Here is a 15312-nt window from a genome sequence, read left to right as displayed (position 1 = left end):
ATATTTATTATTATATTTATTTTATATACATAGGTATAAAAAATGAACATTTCATAAAAAATAATAATTATAAACATAATATGAATTGAATATATTCTTCTATATTTGTATAATATATATAATTATATTTTCATTATAACATCATTTTATTATACTTATATAGAAAATTTATAAATACCATTATATCATAATACATATATGAATAATATATTATTTATAGTATACCTAAAAAAAAAAACCTTATATATATAAAAAAGGAGAAGAAGAAAAAAATATCTATATATGTATTATTAATTTAATTATTTAAATGATTCTTTTAAATATATTTATATTACATACCTTTTTTTATTCAACGCATTATATATTCCCCTCTTTTTTAGATTCAAGAAATGTTCTATTTTTTACAACCAAAAAAATAAAAAAATAAAATAAAATTAATATATAATATTATATAAAATAATAATAACATATATATATATATATATATATATATATAATAAAAAAAATTTATATTTTTTTTTTTTTTTTTTAAACATAAAATTATTATTTAATAAATACAATAAAGAATATTTAATAATTAATAAATAAATAATTAAATATTTATTTTTAAAAATTGATTAATGAGAAGGAACCTTATATTTTTTATTTACATATATGCTGTACAAATGATAATAATGAAGATTATAATATTTTTGTTAATATATATATATAAACAATAATTATTATCGACCTAATATAAATATTATATATATATATATAAGATTAATATTCTATTATTGTCAAATGAACATGTTGGTAATGAATTTTTTTTTTTTATTCTTAAAAATACAAACACTTTCATTTAAACTAGTATGAAGTCATTTGTATCATATTCTTAAATTTTTTTAAGTCTTGTTAAAGTTTATTTTATTTTTTTTAAATCTCACGAATATTTTTTATTATAAATATTTAACCAACATTATATTTGATAAAACACGAACAATATGGTCAATGGTATTTTTTTGGAATTGTTCTATTGTTTTGAGAATATTAATATATATATATTATTTTATATATATTTAATATTTTAAGGTTTCATATTTACGTAATATATTAAAATCTTTTGAAAGAATAATTTATTAAGAATTATATCTATTGTTATATTTTTATATGTTTATTAAATCAAAGTTCATATTTAAAAGTACAAAATGTTCTTATATATAATTTTAAAGATAAACTTTACACATAAATATATATATATATATATATATATATATTTATATATATATATTATTACATTATATACCCCCAATTCAAATGTAATATAAATAATTTATGAATATACTACAATATATATGGTGTTGTCTCTATGCCATTATATAATAAACTACTACATTTTTATTTATACTACTATAATATAGTATGTATAAATATAAAAAAAAATATCCTTTTTTTCTTAACTTTCAATGAAGATAGAAAAAAAAAAAAAAAAAAAAAAAAAAAAAAGGAAAAAAAAAAAAAAAAAAAAAGGAAACAAAGAAGGAAAATATAAAGTATAACATATCAAAATATAATGTAATATAATAAAATAACTAAAAAAATAAAAATAATAAAATAAATAAATTTTATATAATATTAAAAGAGATATAAATATATATGTACATTATATATGTGTAAGATGTATATATATATATATAACTATTGTGTGCTTTTTAAAAAATGAACAACGGCAAATTCTCTCTCATTCTATAGTGGTTAAGAACCTTTTTATTAAAAAATAAGGAATAAGTGGCTATTTAATTAAAGATATAGAAAATAATAATATATTTAATAAATATTGTAAAAATGTATTAAAATATATTATCACTTTAAAATTTTCACATATATATATATGTAATATATCCTTGTATATAAAAATATATCAAAAAAAAAAAAAAAAAATTAATTAATAAATAAATAAAAATAATAACATGTATATATATAATGAATAAATAATGATATAATATTTAAATGTCTTTTTCATCATGAAATTAAGACTTATATCTTCCATTAAATAAATAAATAAATAATAATAATAATAATAATAAATCATTTCTGCTTCATTTTATTTTTTTTTATATATTTGAATTAATTTGAATTTTTTTTTTTTTTTTTTTTCTTCTGGATGACTTTATATTTTATTATGGTTTTCTTATATTTGATACATCTTATAATATATGTCTATATAAAATATATACATATATATATATATATATATATATATATTTATTTATTTTTTTTTTTTTATTTGCTTATAAATTCTTGGCTACTGCAAATCCAACACTTTCTTTTTCGTAATCAAAAACGGTGAAATATTTTCTCATAAAAGGATCTCCTAATATAAAAGTATTATCATCAATATCAACAGGTAATATGTAGAGCATACATAAAGCTGGATCAATATCTGACAATGGGTCCATATAAAATTCAGGTTCTAATGTATATTTATTATTTTTTGAATGGAATTCAAGTGTTGGTAAATCATCATTATCACAGGTAGTTACATATAATGGTAAGAAGGGTACTTTAATAACATTCATATCTTTAAAAAATTTATTAAGAAATTTTGTTGGTGCAGTTATTGTGCTCGTACCACTATCAATAACAGCATTAGATTTTTGCATAACATATTTTCCAAAGTGTATATCTAAATCTATTTGCCAATATAAGTCATGATTTAATTTTTCATATGTTAATGGTCCTTCATAAAAATCATTTTCAATACCACCTATAGTTAAATAACCAACATGTTTATCATGAACAGGTAAATAAAATGTAAATAAAGCATTGTCAATTTTGTTTTGTTTCTTTAATTCAACAACAACAGGATCAATTGCACCAATAGCTAAATCTTTCCATCCTAAACCTAAGATACCATCAAATTCAGAACCACTATATATAGGTTCTAAATCATCTGCATCTGTAACTTCAATAAATTTATATGGAAGTGATAAATCTCCAAGGCTTATTACATCTTTACTAAAATATCCTCTAACAGTTCCAGAACCGTAAGATATCTCTACTTTGGTTCCATCTTTTTCATATGATTTAGATGCAGATGCATCATATAGATGTTTAGTACTGCATCCAATAGAATCACAATTTACACTTGGAACCCATAAATTAGCTGAACCAGTATCGAATATAAACATAAATGGTTGTTTATTAGCTCCTATTTGTCCTTCACCATAAAACATTAAATTAGCTACATCATCTAATTCAATACTATCATTTTCACTTCCTAAGTATCCTTTTTGTGTATAACCTGATTTAAAAAATTTGAAACTCTCTTTTACATATGTACTTAATTTATTTTTCAATACAGAGCTTAAAACCTTATCATGTGGTCTATCTATTTTAAATCCTATAGTTGTGTGTTTTGTGTTTTTAATAACTTGATACAACTTGCGATGAGAATAAAAATTTCCAATCAAAAAAAAGAAAAACACACCAGTAATAAGGACAAACAATATTAAATATAAAAACTGAAGTTTTTTCTGGATTTTCAAGTTCTTCAAATTACCTATTTTCAATCGATCAAATGCTGAAGCATTTTTAATCAGTGTATTTGAAAATTCTTCTTCTTTAACGGTAAGAGCCATTTGTAATTTTAAATGGTTTTTTTTTTTTTTTTTTTTTTTGGAGATTTATAAATGAAATAAAAAATGGTAATATAAAACTTTATTAAATATATTAATATATATATATATTAAATATATTTGGATTAATAGAAAAAAAATATATGTGGCTATATAATTTACATTAAGATAAATAAAATATAAAATTAAATATTTGCATAGTAATTATAATATATATATATATATATATATATATTATAAAAGAAAAGAAAAAAATAGTACATATATATATTTACTTATAATGTATAATATGTATATGTTCTATTATTATCATAATACTTTTTATATATCTTAACTTTAATATATATATATATATACAGATGTAAAAAAAAAAGAAAAGAAAAACTTATAAATAAAATATTAATATAAAATGAATATGTTTATATAGTATATTTTTCCGGTATTTTTATCAATTTTCAAGAATAACGGATAAAAAAAATAAATTAAATTATAAAAAAATAATAAAATATAAATATATATATAATATTATTTTGGAACTTAAAAAAAAAAAAATATATAATTTTGTCAAAAGAAAATATATAATATTTAAGTAAAAATATATGAAATACTAAATTTTGTACACTTAAAAGAAAATTTAGTAAAAAAAAAATAATTTAATTATATTAGAGCTATAATAATATTGTATATTTATTGTTAGAAAAAAAAAAAAAAAGAATAGTTTTTTTTTTTTTTTTTTTTTTTTTATTATTAAAAGAAAAAATATTATATAATTATTAATATAAAAATATTCTTGCTATTTTAAATTTTATATCATTATATATAAATATAAAATATTTATTATTATAAATAATTTATTATAAATTTTTAATACGTAATATATTATAAAATATATTTATTAATATATTAATTTATATATCAACAATATTTTTTTATATAATAATAATAAAGTAGCATGTACTTTTTTTCTTTATATATATATATATAATATATACATAAAAAATATATATATAAAATTTAAATAATATATGTTATAATATAAACTTTATAGATGTACTTAAAATTTTCAATAATATTTCACAAATATGCTTCTTTTTTCTTTCTTTTTTTTTGAAGTTTATATATATATATTATTTGAATCTATTATTTTATAAAATGGCAATATATTATTTATATATAAATTTATAATTACTACTTAAATTTTAAGAAGAAGAAAATTATTTTATGTATATAATATATTTACGGGTAGATAATCTATATATTCTTTAATATGCGCTTAATAGATGTTTCAATGAAAAATTCATGCAATAAGAAAAATAAAAAAAACAATTCTTAAAATGAAAGAAAAGTCATGTCAGAAAAAGAGAGAAAATAATTAAGTTATTTTCATAATTTGTAGTAATTTTTAAAGAAGAAATACATATTTTTTTTATGTAATATTTTTATTTTTCTATGTAGAAAAAAAATAAAAATATATAAAATAAAAAATATAAAATTTTTATTATATAAATAAATATATTTCAATATTAAAAAACGGAAATATTATATATTTTATTATTATTTATATATAAATTTTATATTATATTTAATTATAATATTTTGTATTTTGTAGAATTTTTTGCTTATTTGTATTTATTCAATATAAAAATATAATTTTTCAGCGTAATATATAAATATATATATATTTTTTTTTTGTAATAGGCTTACCAATCTATTATAGTTTATATATGTATTGTTTTTATTTAATCAAGGGCCTTTTTTATTTTTGAAAATTTCTTATGTTGTTTAAATAATGAAAAAAAATTTCCATTTCTTTTAATATATATATATTTAATAATATTAAAGAAATATTAAAATATTGTTATTATTTAAAAGACCGCATAAATTATTATTATCGAAAAAAATATATATATATCAGCATATATTAGTTCAATTATATAATATGAAAAAGCGTTTTAAAAGATAGCTATATGCATATGCTGTAGTTTCATAAAAAAAATAATTAAATATACAATATAAAAGAAAAAATAAAAAAATAACATTAGACAAAAAAATATATCGTATATTATATATATATACAATATTTTAATGAAAAAAAATAAGGGTTTCATATTTATACTTTCAACTGTTTAAATGCCTTACAATAGCGTATACCATAATCTGTAGAATAATAAATACCTAATAAAATAAAATAAATGAATAAATTAAAATATATACATAATTGAAATTATATATATATATATTTTAATCGTATTTTGCCTAATAGACAACAAATCATTCTTAAATTATTATATATATATATATATATATATATATATATATTTATTATTTATTATATTTTTATATGTACAATACAATTTCAAATGTATTTACTATAATTCTTTTTGCTTTAAAATTTTCTAACCTTTCTCTGCATCAAATATGCAAGCCAAATCTTGAGACATGATATGTTCTGATGATGAGTTTCCTGATTTATTTAATGTTCTTTGATCTCTGGTTTCAATAAATGTCCATTTGCATATATGAGAAGAATTTTTTTTTTTTTTTTCTTTTTCTTCATTACTTATTTTAAAACCTATTGGAATGTTTAAATGTGATATTGAAGCATTTTCTTTATTTAAACGAAGATCATATGAAAAATCATACTTTATTAATTGATCTTGCACGATTGTATATATCTCTATATCTGTAATATTTGGTTTTCTTGCAGTAATAAGAAAATCTTTTTTATATTCCATTGAACATACTACAGGAGAGGAACTATGTAATTCAACAGTAATATGTATTTTTGGTGGTATGATTAATAAAGCAATTATATTTTTTTTGAAATTACATAAGGGACCTCTTGATAATTCAACATATTTTGGAACAAACATAGTGCCCCATGTAAAAAAATGTATAAAATAATTATATTTCCCATTACTTATAGGAAGTTTTGGCAATTTCATAATATTAGATTCTTGATTTTGTTGATACTCTCCATATAATAGTGCTAAATTATTTATTGGATGACAGCAACAAAATCCTTCAGAGAAGTTAATACAATTTACCTTATACGAATCAGTATAACTCACCTGACTAATAACTAAACATTTATCAGGAATATACCTAAGAAATATATTGCTCTCATTTAAATGAAAGATTGTAGGTTTCCATGTTTTTGGTAATAATGGAAGACGTTGTTCAGAATTCCATGTTATAATATTTTTTGTAACAGGTATTTTTATTAATATTTTCTGTTCCCCCTCAATACATAAAATATATTCGCAATGTCTATAAACCTTAATATCATATTTGCCACTAATAGAAGCTTCTAGTTCGATTGGGGTCTTATTATTTTCCACAGGGCATAATGTAACAAGTCTATTATCATGAAATATTGTCTTTTTAAGATTTAATAATCTTTCTAAAGCTGTCCATGAGTTCCCATCAAAATAATATATTGGGGTAAATATTACTGCCTTTTTGGCCAATTCGTAATTTTGAGGATCTTCATATATTTCATTACTTTCAGCAGCTTGGAATGGTCTAACAGCTCCTGTTGAATACTCGTTTTCCATTTCTCTGACAAGTAATGCAATGTTTTTATAAATCAGAAAAGGTGGATATAAGTCTTAAAATATAAATATATATATATATTTTAATATGAATGTAGTGATAATATGAATTTATGGGATGAAAAAGACCGAATTTAAAAATAAAAAAAAAGAAAAAAAAAAACACAAAAAAATACACATATAAATAAAATAAATATATGTATGTATTTGTTTATTTATTTGGAAATTTATTTGTATATATATTTTATTTTATGTTTTATTTCATTTTGTTTTTTTTTTTTAAAGAGATCAAATGTTATTATATATAAATATTTTATGAATTGTGGATACTTTACCTGAACATGTTAATAAATTTTGAATTTTTTTTTTTTTTTTTTTTTACAACATTACGATTATGGCTAGTAAAAAGCCAAATGGTTCAATATAATATTTTATATGACTTTTTTTTTTTGTTTATTTTTTTTTGTGATTTACATGCAGTTTATAGTTGTAAAATATACATTTAACGATTTATTTTTAAAATTGATTCAAAAATATCGACAAAAAATTAATATATAACCAAGTATAATATATATAATTTTTTTTAAATGAAGCTATATATTCTCTTACTATAAAATAAATATAGGATAATTGGTCCTTATTGACGTTATATTATAATTAATAATGATCAAAATATATATATATATAATATAAGACTGGTTGAAATTAAATCATTAAAAAATTGTTATATTATAGCAATATAAGATATATTATCGATGCATGGGTATATTGTACCTTTATATATATGTAAATATATTTATATTGGTTCATTTTATTTTATTTTTTTTTTAATTTCTTTTTTTTTTTGACACATTTAAATGAACAACAAAGACGATTAAGTAAAAATGAAAAAAGAAAAGCCAGAAAAAAAGGGAAAAATACAAAATATGAAAATGACAAAATTTATTACGGTCTATTATGTATGAAACATATTTTCTGTAATTATTATGAAAATTAGTACTCTACATATTATAGACACCCGCAATATTAAGAACAGATAATGTAAAATATATGTATATATATTTATAGGTCCAAATTTATTTCAAAAATATTATAAATTTTAATAATATATAAAAGTATACAAAATTATACACCTTTTAATAATTAAAGATGCTTGTTGGAAAATAAATTGTCTAGTTCTTATTTTCAAAGAATATTTTCCAAATGCATATTTAAAAAGAATGAACACAATTTTTGTTCTATTTTTATTTCTTCATCACTTATCGTTTCTTTTTAAAAAAGGTACATATATCATATAAGAATATAATAATATTGTGCTTCTTATGTGCACAGGTTTATTTTGTTTTTTTTTTTTATATTTTTTTTTGAATGAACAAACAAATATAATACCTTTATAGAAATATAGAATTTAATTAATTTTTTCGTTTTTAATAAGAATGTTCCAAAAGTAATAATTAAATTTCTACATTTTTCAATATATGTTGTCATATTTAAATTATAATAAATATAAAAAATTATTTTAATTGAATAAATAAAGAAATCTTAAATAAACTACAACATAAAACATTTATGTATTTTTTTCTATGATATAAATATATTATAATTACCAAAATGTTATATATATATATATATATATATATATGTATTATACAACTGTTATATATTTTTTAGAATAGAGCTATTATTTGTAATTTATAATGTGTATTAAAAAAAAATATAATTCTTTCATATATTATTATAAACAAAACGAAATATTTATATATATATATATATATATGTTTTTCATATTGTTATTGTCTTTTACATATTTCAATTGACATATGTTATTTTTTCTAAAGTTAATTTATTGCCATCATTTTTCTGGGAGTCATAAAAAGTATTTGTCCTTATCAGCATTTATTTTATATATATATATATATATATTTTTCATATAAAATTCTTGTTATAGTTCTTCACTGTTCAAAAAAAAAAAAAAAAAAAAAAAAAAATAAATAAATAGAGAAATTAATAAAAAAACAAAAATGAAAGAATATTCATATGAAAACAATTTTACTAAAGACAAAAATGATATAAGAAATATTTGCAAAGAAAAGGATAGAATGATTATTTTACATAATATATTAAAAGATTGTGTTATAGCTAAGGTAAAAAATAGTTATGGTGATGATGAAAAATATTTTATAAATTTGAAAGATTATCCTGAAAAAAAGGAAGATAATAAGAATAAAAATTATTATTTATATAAAATATCAAACGATAATTTGAAAACATGCAGAAATTATTTTGATCCTATGAATCAGAAAATCCTGAAACCAATTTTGGAAGATTCTAATAATAATATTATAGAGAAAAAAGGTTCTACTCCAACTTGTGATGAAGAAGATTATAAAAAGGATCATATATGTTATAATAGTACCAATGAAAGTGAGGGAAAAAATAATGATATAATAAATTATAAGGAAAGATCTAATAATATTTTATCAAATGAACATGTACATATAAAAAAAAGTGTTCATGTGTTACATAATAATATTATAAAAAGACTTATGGATGACACAAGAAATGATAATAACAACAATAATAATAATAATAATAATAATAAAAATAATAATAAAATAGATAGTAATATATATATTGAAAAATATAATGAAAGCAAATTTTCAAAAAGGAAAGGAATATATAATGAAGAAAAAGATAAAAATAAAACAAGTAACACAAAAAAACAAATGAAAAAAAGCAATTTTTCATTTGTTACAAAAGAATCTTCATCTAGATTAAAATATTGCAATAATATAAATAATATAAATAATTGTAATAAAAAAAAAAATATAAATTCAAAAGGAATATTTAATGGAAAAGAGAAAACTGAAAATAAAACAGTATCAACAAAAGGATCAAAAAAGAATATGTCAACATATTTTTTTAAAACGAATCGTAAGAATGATACTAAGCTGAGAAAGAGAAATCACTCTAATAATTCCCAAAAAATATATAGAAATAATCAAATAAATGAACATACAGATTTTGAATTTTTATTAAATACTAAAGCTGTAAAGCAAGAAAATATAGATAAAGATTGTAACGTATTGTCAAACGAACTTGTTTTTAGTGGGAATATATTGCAAGTTAAAAAACCAAAAAGAAAAAAAATTGATATAAAAAATAAAAATAACAACAATAAAGGAGTGGAGAGAAATATATCTAATGGTACTAACAAAATAATGAATCCTTATAAGATGGTGAAAAATAAAAAGGATTTGAAAAAAAAAGAAAATTATAAAAATAATAAATATAACAAAAATTATAAAAATAATAAGAATAACGAAAAATACGAAAAATACGAAAATAATTTCATCTCAAAAGGACAAAGGAATATATCAACAAATAGAAATAAAATAAATAAACAATGTTTTAATAAAACTTTTAAAGAGGAACATAGCATAAATACCGATAGTTCTTATGAAATTTCTATACAGGGAGAAGTAAATTTAAATTTTGATTTAAGTGATAAGGAAGATACACAAATGAACAGTAATAATAATATGATATTTATGTGTAATGATAATTATATGAAAAAGAAAAATATAAATGATAGTAACGATATAAATAATATTCACAGTAAGGAAGAAAAAAAAAAACAAGAAAATTTTCTTTCTTATAATGGTTATAGTAATTCTCCAAGTAATATGTATAAACATACAAAAGAAACAGAAGAGAAGAAATTTGATCATATATATCAAGATGGAAAATACATGAAATCTTCTAGCTCATTTGAAGTGAAGCATTTATATAAAAAAATAAATGATATTTTTGATGTTAATGTTAAAAATAAGAAAAAATATATTCATATTGAAAAATGTGATAATATTATAAACAATCTTTGTCCAAAAGATTCAGATGAACACATTAAGATTTATATGAAGAATCTAAAAGAAAAAAAAAATAAACAAAATGGTAGTGAACCAATTGAGGGTATAAATAATAAACCATTAAACGTTTGTAGAACAACAAATAATGAGATCAATATTTTTGATAAAAGTAAGATAACTGAAAAAAAGGAAAAAAAAAAAAAAATTCATGAATATGATATAGAAAATAATGATTTAAATAAAGAAATGTATAAAGTTGATGGTAATACAGAATATAAAAAACAGAATAGTTTATTGGAAAAAAGTAGGATAAAACATAATAATTTAAGGATTAATAAAAATACAGATAAAGGGAGTAATAATAATAATAATAATAATAAATATATATCTGAAAATGTCATAAACAATGAGTATAACACAACAAAGGATATATATTATAAAAATTTATATAAAATTAATAATGTAAAATTCAAAAAAGAGCATAATAATAATAATAATAATAATAAAAATAATTGGAGGATAAGGTTCAAAGGTGATGCATATAATGAAACTTATGATAATATATATCATCACAAAAAATGTTATGATTTAGTATTGGACCAACTAATGAATGTTACAAGAAAGAAAAAAAGCAAGAAACACAATCATGAATATAATAATAAAATGTATAATAAACAAAAGGATATATTAATTTATCATCATCATAATAATAATAATAATAACCGTTTTGATATAAATAAGATTAAAGAAAGGGAAGAAAAAAAAAATCATAAATCAACTATTACATGTGATAATGAAAATATTATCATTAATCATAAAACTAGTGCCATGGATAAAAATAGAAGCCATAAAATTTATCAAGCCAGAAACCTATTAGACGTTACAAAATATGAATCCAAACTTATCGATCTTGAAGAAAAAATGAGAAAATTAAAAGAATTGTTAAAAAAAGAAGATATAGAAAATGAACAATTGAAAAGTTTTTTAATTTTACAAGATGAGGAAATTAATGCTCTTAAGGAAGAATTAAAAATATTATCAGAACAAAATAATAAAAAAAAAATTATAAAAAATAAAAAGGATAAAAATCATGAAAATACAGTATTTTATAAAAATCTAATAAAATCCAAGACATCAAAAATTATGGAAATAATTTTAAAAAATGTAAAAGAAAAAAAAGAACAAAAGAAAACATGCAAAATTAAAGAGTTAGATAGAAATGATGATGAAATGATTAAAAGTGATACTAATCATATTGTCAAAAATGTAAATAGTCTATCGACTAGTTGTAATTCTGTTGTGCATTCATGTTATCCTTGTAACAAAAAATATATTGAAAATGAAAATAATCAAAAAAATGAGAAAAATCAAAAAAATGAGAAAAATCAAAAAAATGAGAAAAATCAAAAAAATGAGAAAAATCAAAAAAATGAGAAAAATCAAAAAAATGAAAAAAATCAGAAATATCAAAAAACAGTGAATAATCCGAATGAGAAGATTATTTTTAATGATGTGCCTCCAAATATTAAAAATACCCCAATACATAATAACAACAATTTTTCATATATCTGTTGTGATAAAAGAAAAAGGAATTCATTGAATAGTTCAACATCTTTTATAATAAAAGAAAAGAATGATGAAAATGTTCAACATAAATTAAAAACGTTGTCTTGTCCACTGTATAGAAATGAATGGAAAATAAATCAAAATGATGAAATGAAAAAAGAGTATCATACTAATGAGATAAAAAATGGACAAATTCAGAATTACGTTACAAATAAATATCATATAAAAAATGATAATACAAAAATAAATCTATTAAAACATAATAATAGAGAATATAAAAAGGAAGGAATTACTTGTGTTGATTTTAACAAATGTAAGGAGGAAAATAAAAATCATATAGAAACCTTAAATGAAACAAGTAATATTCAAACTATGAATAAAATAGAGAATCAAATTAAAAACGAAACAAACTGTAATAATATAAAAAATATAATAAATAAATATAATATAGAATCAAATACAAATGATGCATATCATAATTTGAATCTTTTTCATAATACTATTTTCAGGAAAAAGAATAATAATAAAAACAATAACGTCAAAATATGTAATGAAAAAATAAATCCACACATTGTACATATTAATTATATAACTAATGAAAATTTTGGTTACATGAACAAGTCAGGTAAAAATAAATATTTCTTAAGAAAGGTAAAAGAAGAAAAGGTAAATAATGAAAAAAAGGAAAATATTTTTTCTAAATTTTTTTCTTATATAAAAAATAAAAGTATATGTAATGAAAAAAAATCTGATAGTAAGAATTTAAAAAGATATAATTCATATATTAATTTAAGAACAAAAAATCATATTTATAAATCTACAGATAATAAGAGATCACAATCATATATTAATTTATTTAAAAACTGTACTACACAAAATTGTTCTAAGAATTATACTGATTATGTATTATCTGAAAATAATTTGAATTTAAATTTAAATGATACATATCATATGAATGATAAAGATAACATCGAAATAAATAAGGATTCATCAATTTTTTGTCCTCTTAATAAAATACAAAAAAATAATATTATTTCTAATAACCATTTGAATATAACACAAAATGTTAATCATCCGGAAGAATTATATTTAAAGGGGAAAGTGTTACCAAAATATAAAATAAATAATGAAGATAATATAAAAAAGAAAAGAAAAAATTTTGTTTCTAAAAAGGTTATAAAAAAGGGAATAATAAAATGTAATCAAATATATAATTTTAAAATTAATAATGATATAACGAAGAAGATGAATTTATATTCTCAAAATGTAAAAGAAAAATGCTCTTCAATTAAAAAGAAAATTCCAAAAAATAATGAAATTATAAATACGCTTGATGTATTAAATGATGAAAATCAAAAAAAAGAAGAATTAAATAAAGATAATATGAAACATATGGACATGCTAAATATTAGTGTAAAAAGAAAAAAAAATGAAAAGTTAAATATGGATAAGTTATATAATAAAGATGAATTAATAAAAAATGTTAATTCTGAGCAGATACATTTTGACAAATATGAAAAAATAGAGAAAAATGATAAATCATTAAAATATCGTAAGGATGATGATGATATAAACATATCGATGATCGATAAGGAAAATATAGAAAATGAGCTTGAAAAGGGAATAAAACATAATGAGGATAATACAATAATAAATAATAATAAATATATATTTGATATATCAAATATGTCAAATGTGTCAAATATGTCAAATATATCAAGTATGTCAGATGATATAATATCTTCAAAACAAAAGACGCGTCATATTAATAGTAACAATAATAATAATAAGACAATATACTTACACAATTCTTCAAATAATAGTACAAAGAAAAATATCACCTCGATTAAACCAGGTATTAAAAAAATGTATGCACCACTTGAAGATTCCATATGTTCAAATGATAACAAGAAATATTTATGGATAAACGACAAAGAAGAAAAAAATAGGAAAAATCAAGATAATGATAAAAAAAAGAAAAAATGTCATTATGATAACAATGATGATAATTCACTAGAAAATTCAAGTAAAATAAATATTAATGATCTTCTTAAGAATCAAGAAATTCAAGGGAAATTTAATTTGCACTTGATAAATGCAAATACAGAATTGAATGATTCTTCAGAAAATGTAATTAAAAAAATTGTGTTAAATTGTAAATGTAAAAAATTAAAAGATGAAAAGAAAAAAAATAAAAGTATGAAAAATTTAAATAATGACAGTAAAAATATAAATGATATGAAACGTGTAGAAATAATTAAAAACAAAGTATCTTATTTGGACAATGAAAAAAAAAAAAAAATTAATAATAATATAATACATGAAAACAATATTAGTGATAATATTAATTATTATTTATTTAAAAATGATAAAATTAAAAAAAAAAAAAATATATATAAACATGATCAAAATATTCCAAAAGAATATATAAGCAATATAAAGGATAGTTCTTGTAAAAAATATATTAATCATATGGAAAAACAAAATATAAATTATGATTTTCAGTTATCAAGTTATGATATTTATTCTAATAAAAAAGATTGTCATATGTATGAAAATAATATCCCTATTGAAGGTACTCATATAAATCATGAACCTAAAATTCACTTCCTTGATAATGAAGAGTCCACAATAATTGTGGAATATCCAAATGTTAATTATTATATTAAATGCCCTTGAAATATTAAATGCATATCCATTTATTAT

At 18.3% G+C, this 15312-nt stretch overlaps 3 protein-coding genes across 3 annotated transcripts; 1 reads left to right on the top strand and 2 right to left on the bottom strand.

The window, feature by feature from the left end:
- Positions 1–2270: 2270 nt before the first annotated feature.
- Positions 2271–3620, bottom strand: PADL01_1407400 (plasmepsin IV; the record flags this gene model as incomplete). Its single annotated transcript, XM_028684346.1, has 1 exon — positions 2271–3620. The coding sequence occupies one exon, from the start codon at positions 3618–3620 to the stop codon at positions 2271–2273; it is 1350 nt and encodes a 449-aa protein (XP_028540433.1).
- Positions 3621–5727: 2107 nt separating this feature from the next.
- PADL01_1407300 (conserved Plasmodium protein, unknown function) lies at positions 5728–7174 on the bottom strand (the record flags this gene model as incomplete). The annotated part of the gene is made up of 2 exons (XM_028684345.1): positions 5728–5792; positions 6019–7174. The coding sequence occupies 2 exons, from the start codon at positions 7172–7174 to the stop codon at positions 5728–5730; spliced, it is 1221 nt and encodes a 406-aa protein (XP_028540432.1).
- A 2018-nt stretch (positions 7175–9192) lies between these two features.
- On the top strand, positions 9193–15285 carry PADL01_1407200 (conserved Plasmodium protein, unknown function; the record flags this gene model as incomplete). Its single annotated transcript, XM_028684344.1, has 1 exon — positions 9193–15285. The coding sequence occupies one exon, from the start codon at positions 9193–9195 to the stop codon at positions 15283–15285; it is 6093 nt and encodes a 2030-aa protein (XP_028540431.1).
- Between the last annotated feature and the right edge of the window lie 27 nt (positions 15286–15312).

The sequence above is a fragment of the Plasmodium sp. gorilla clade G2 genome, assembly GCF_900097015.1.
Source record: "Plasmodium sp. gorilla clade G2 genome assembly, chromosome: 14".
Classification (NCBI taxonomy): domain Eukaryota; phylum Apicomplexa; class Aconoidasida; order Haemosporida; family Plasmodiidae; genus Plasmodium; species Plasmodium adleri (nom. inval.).
This window is presented reverse-complemented; position numbering and strand designations above follow the sequence as displayed.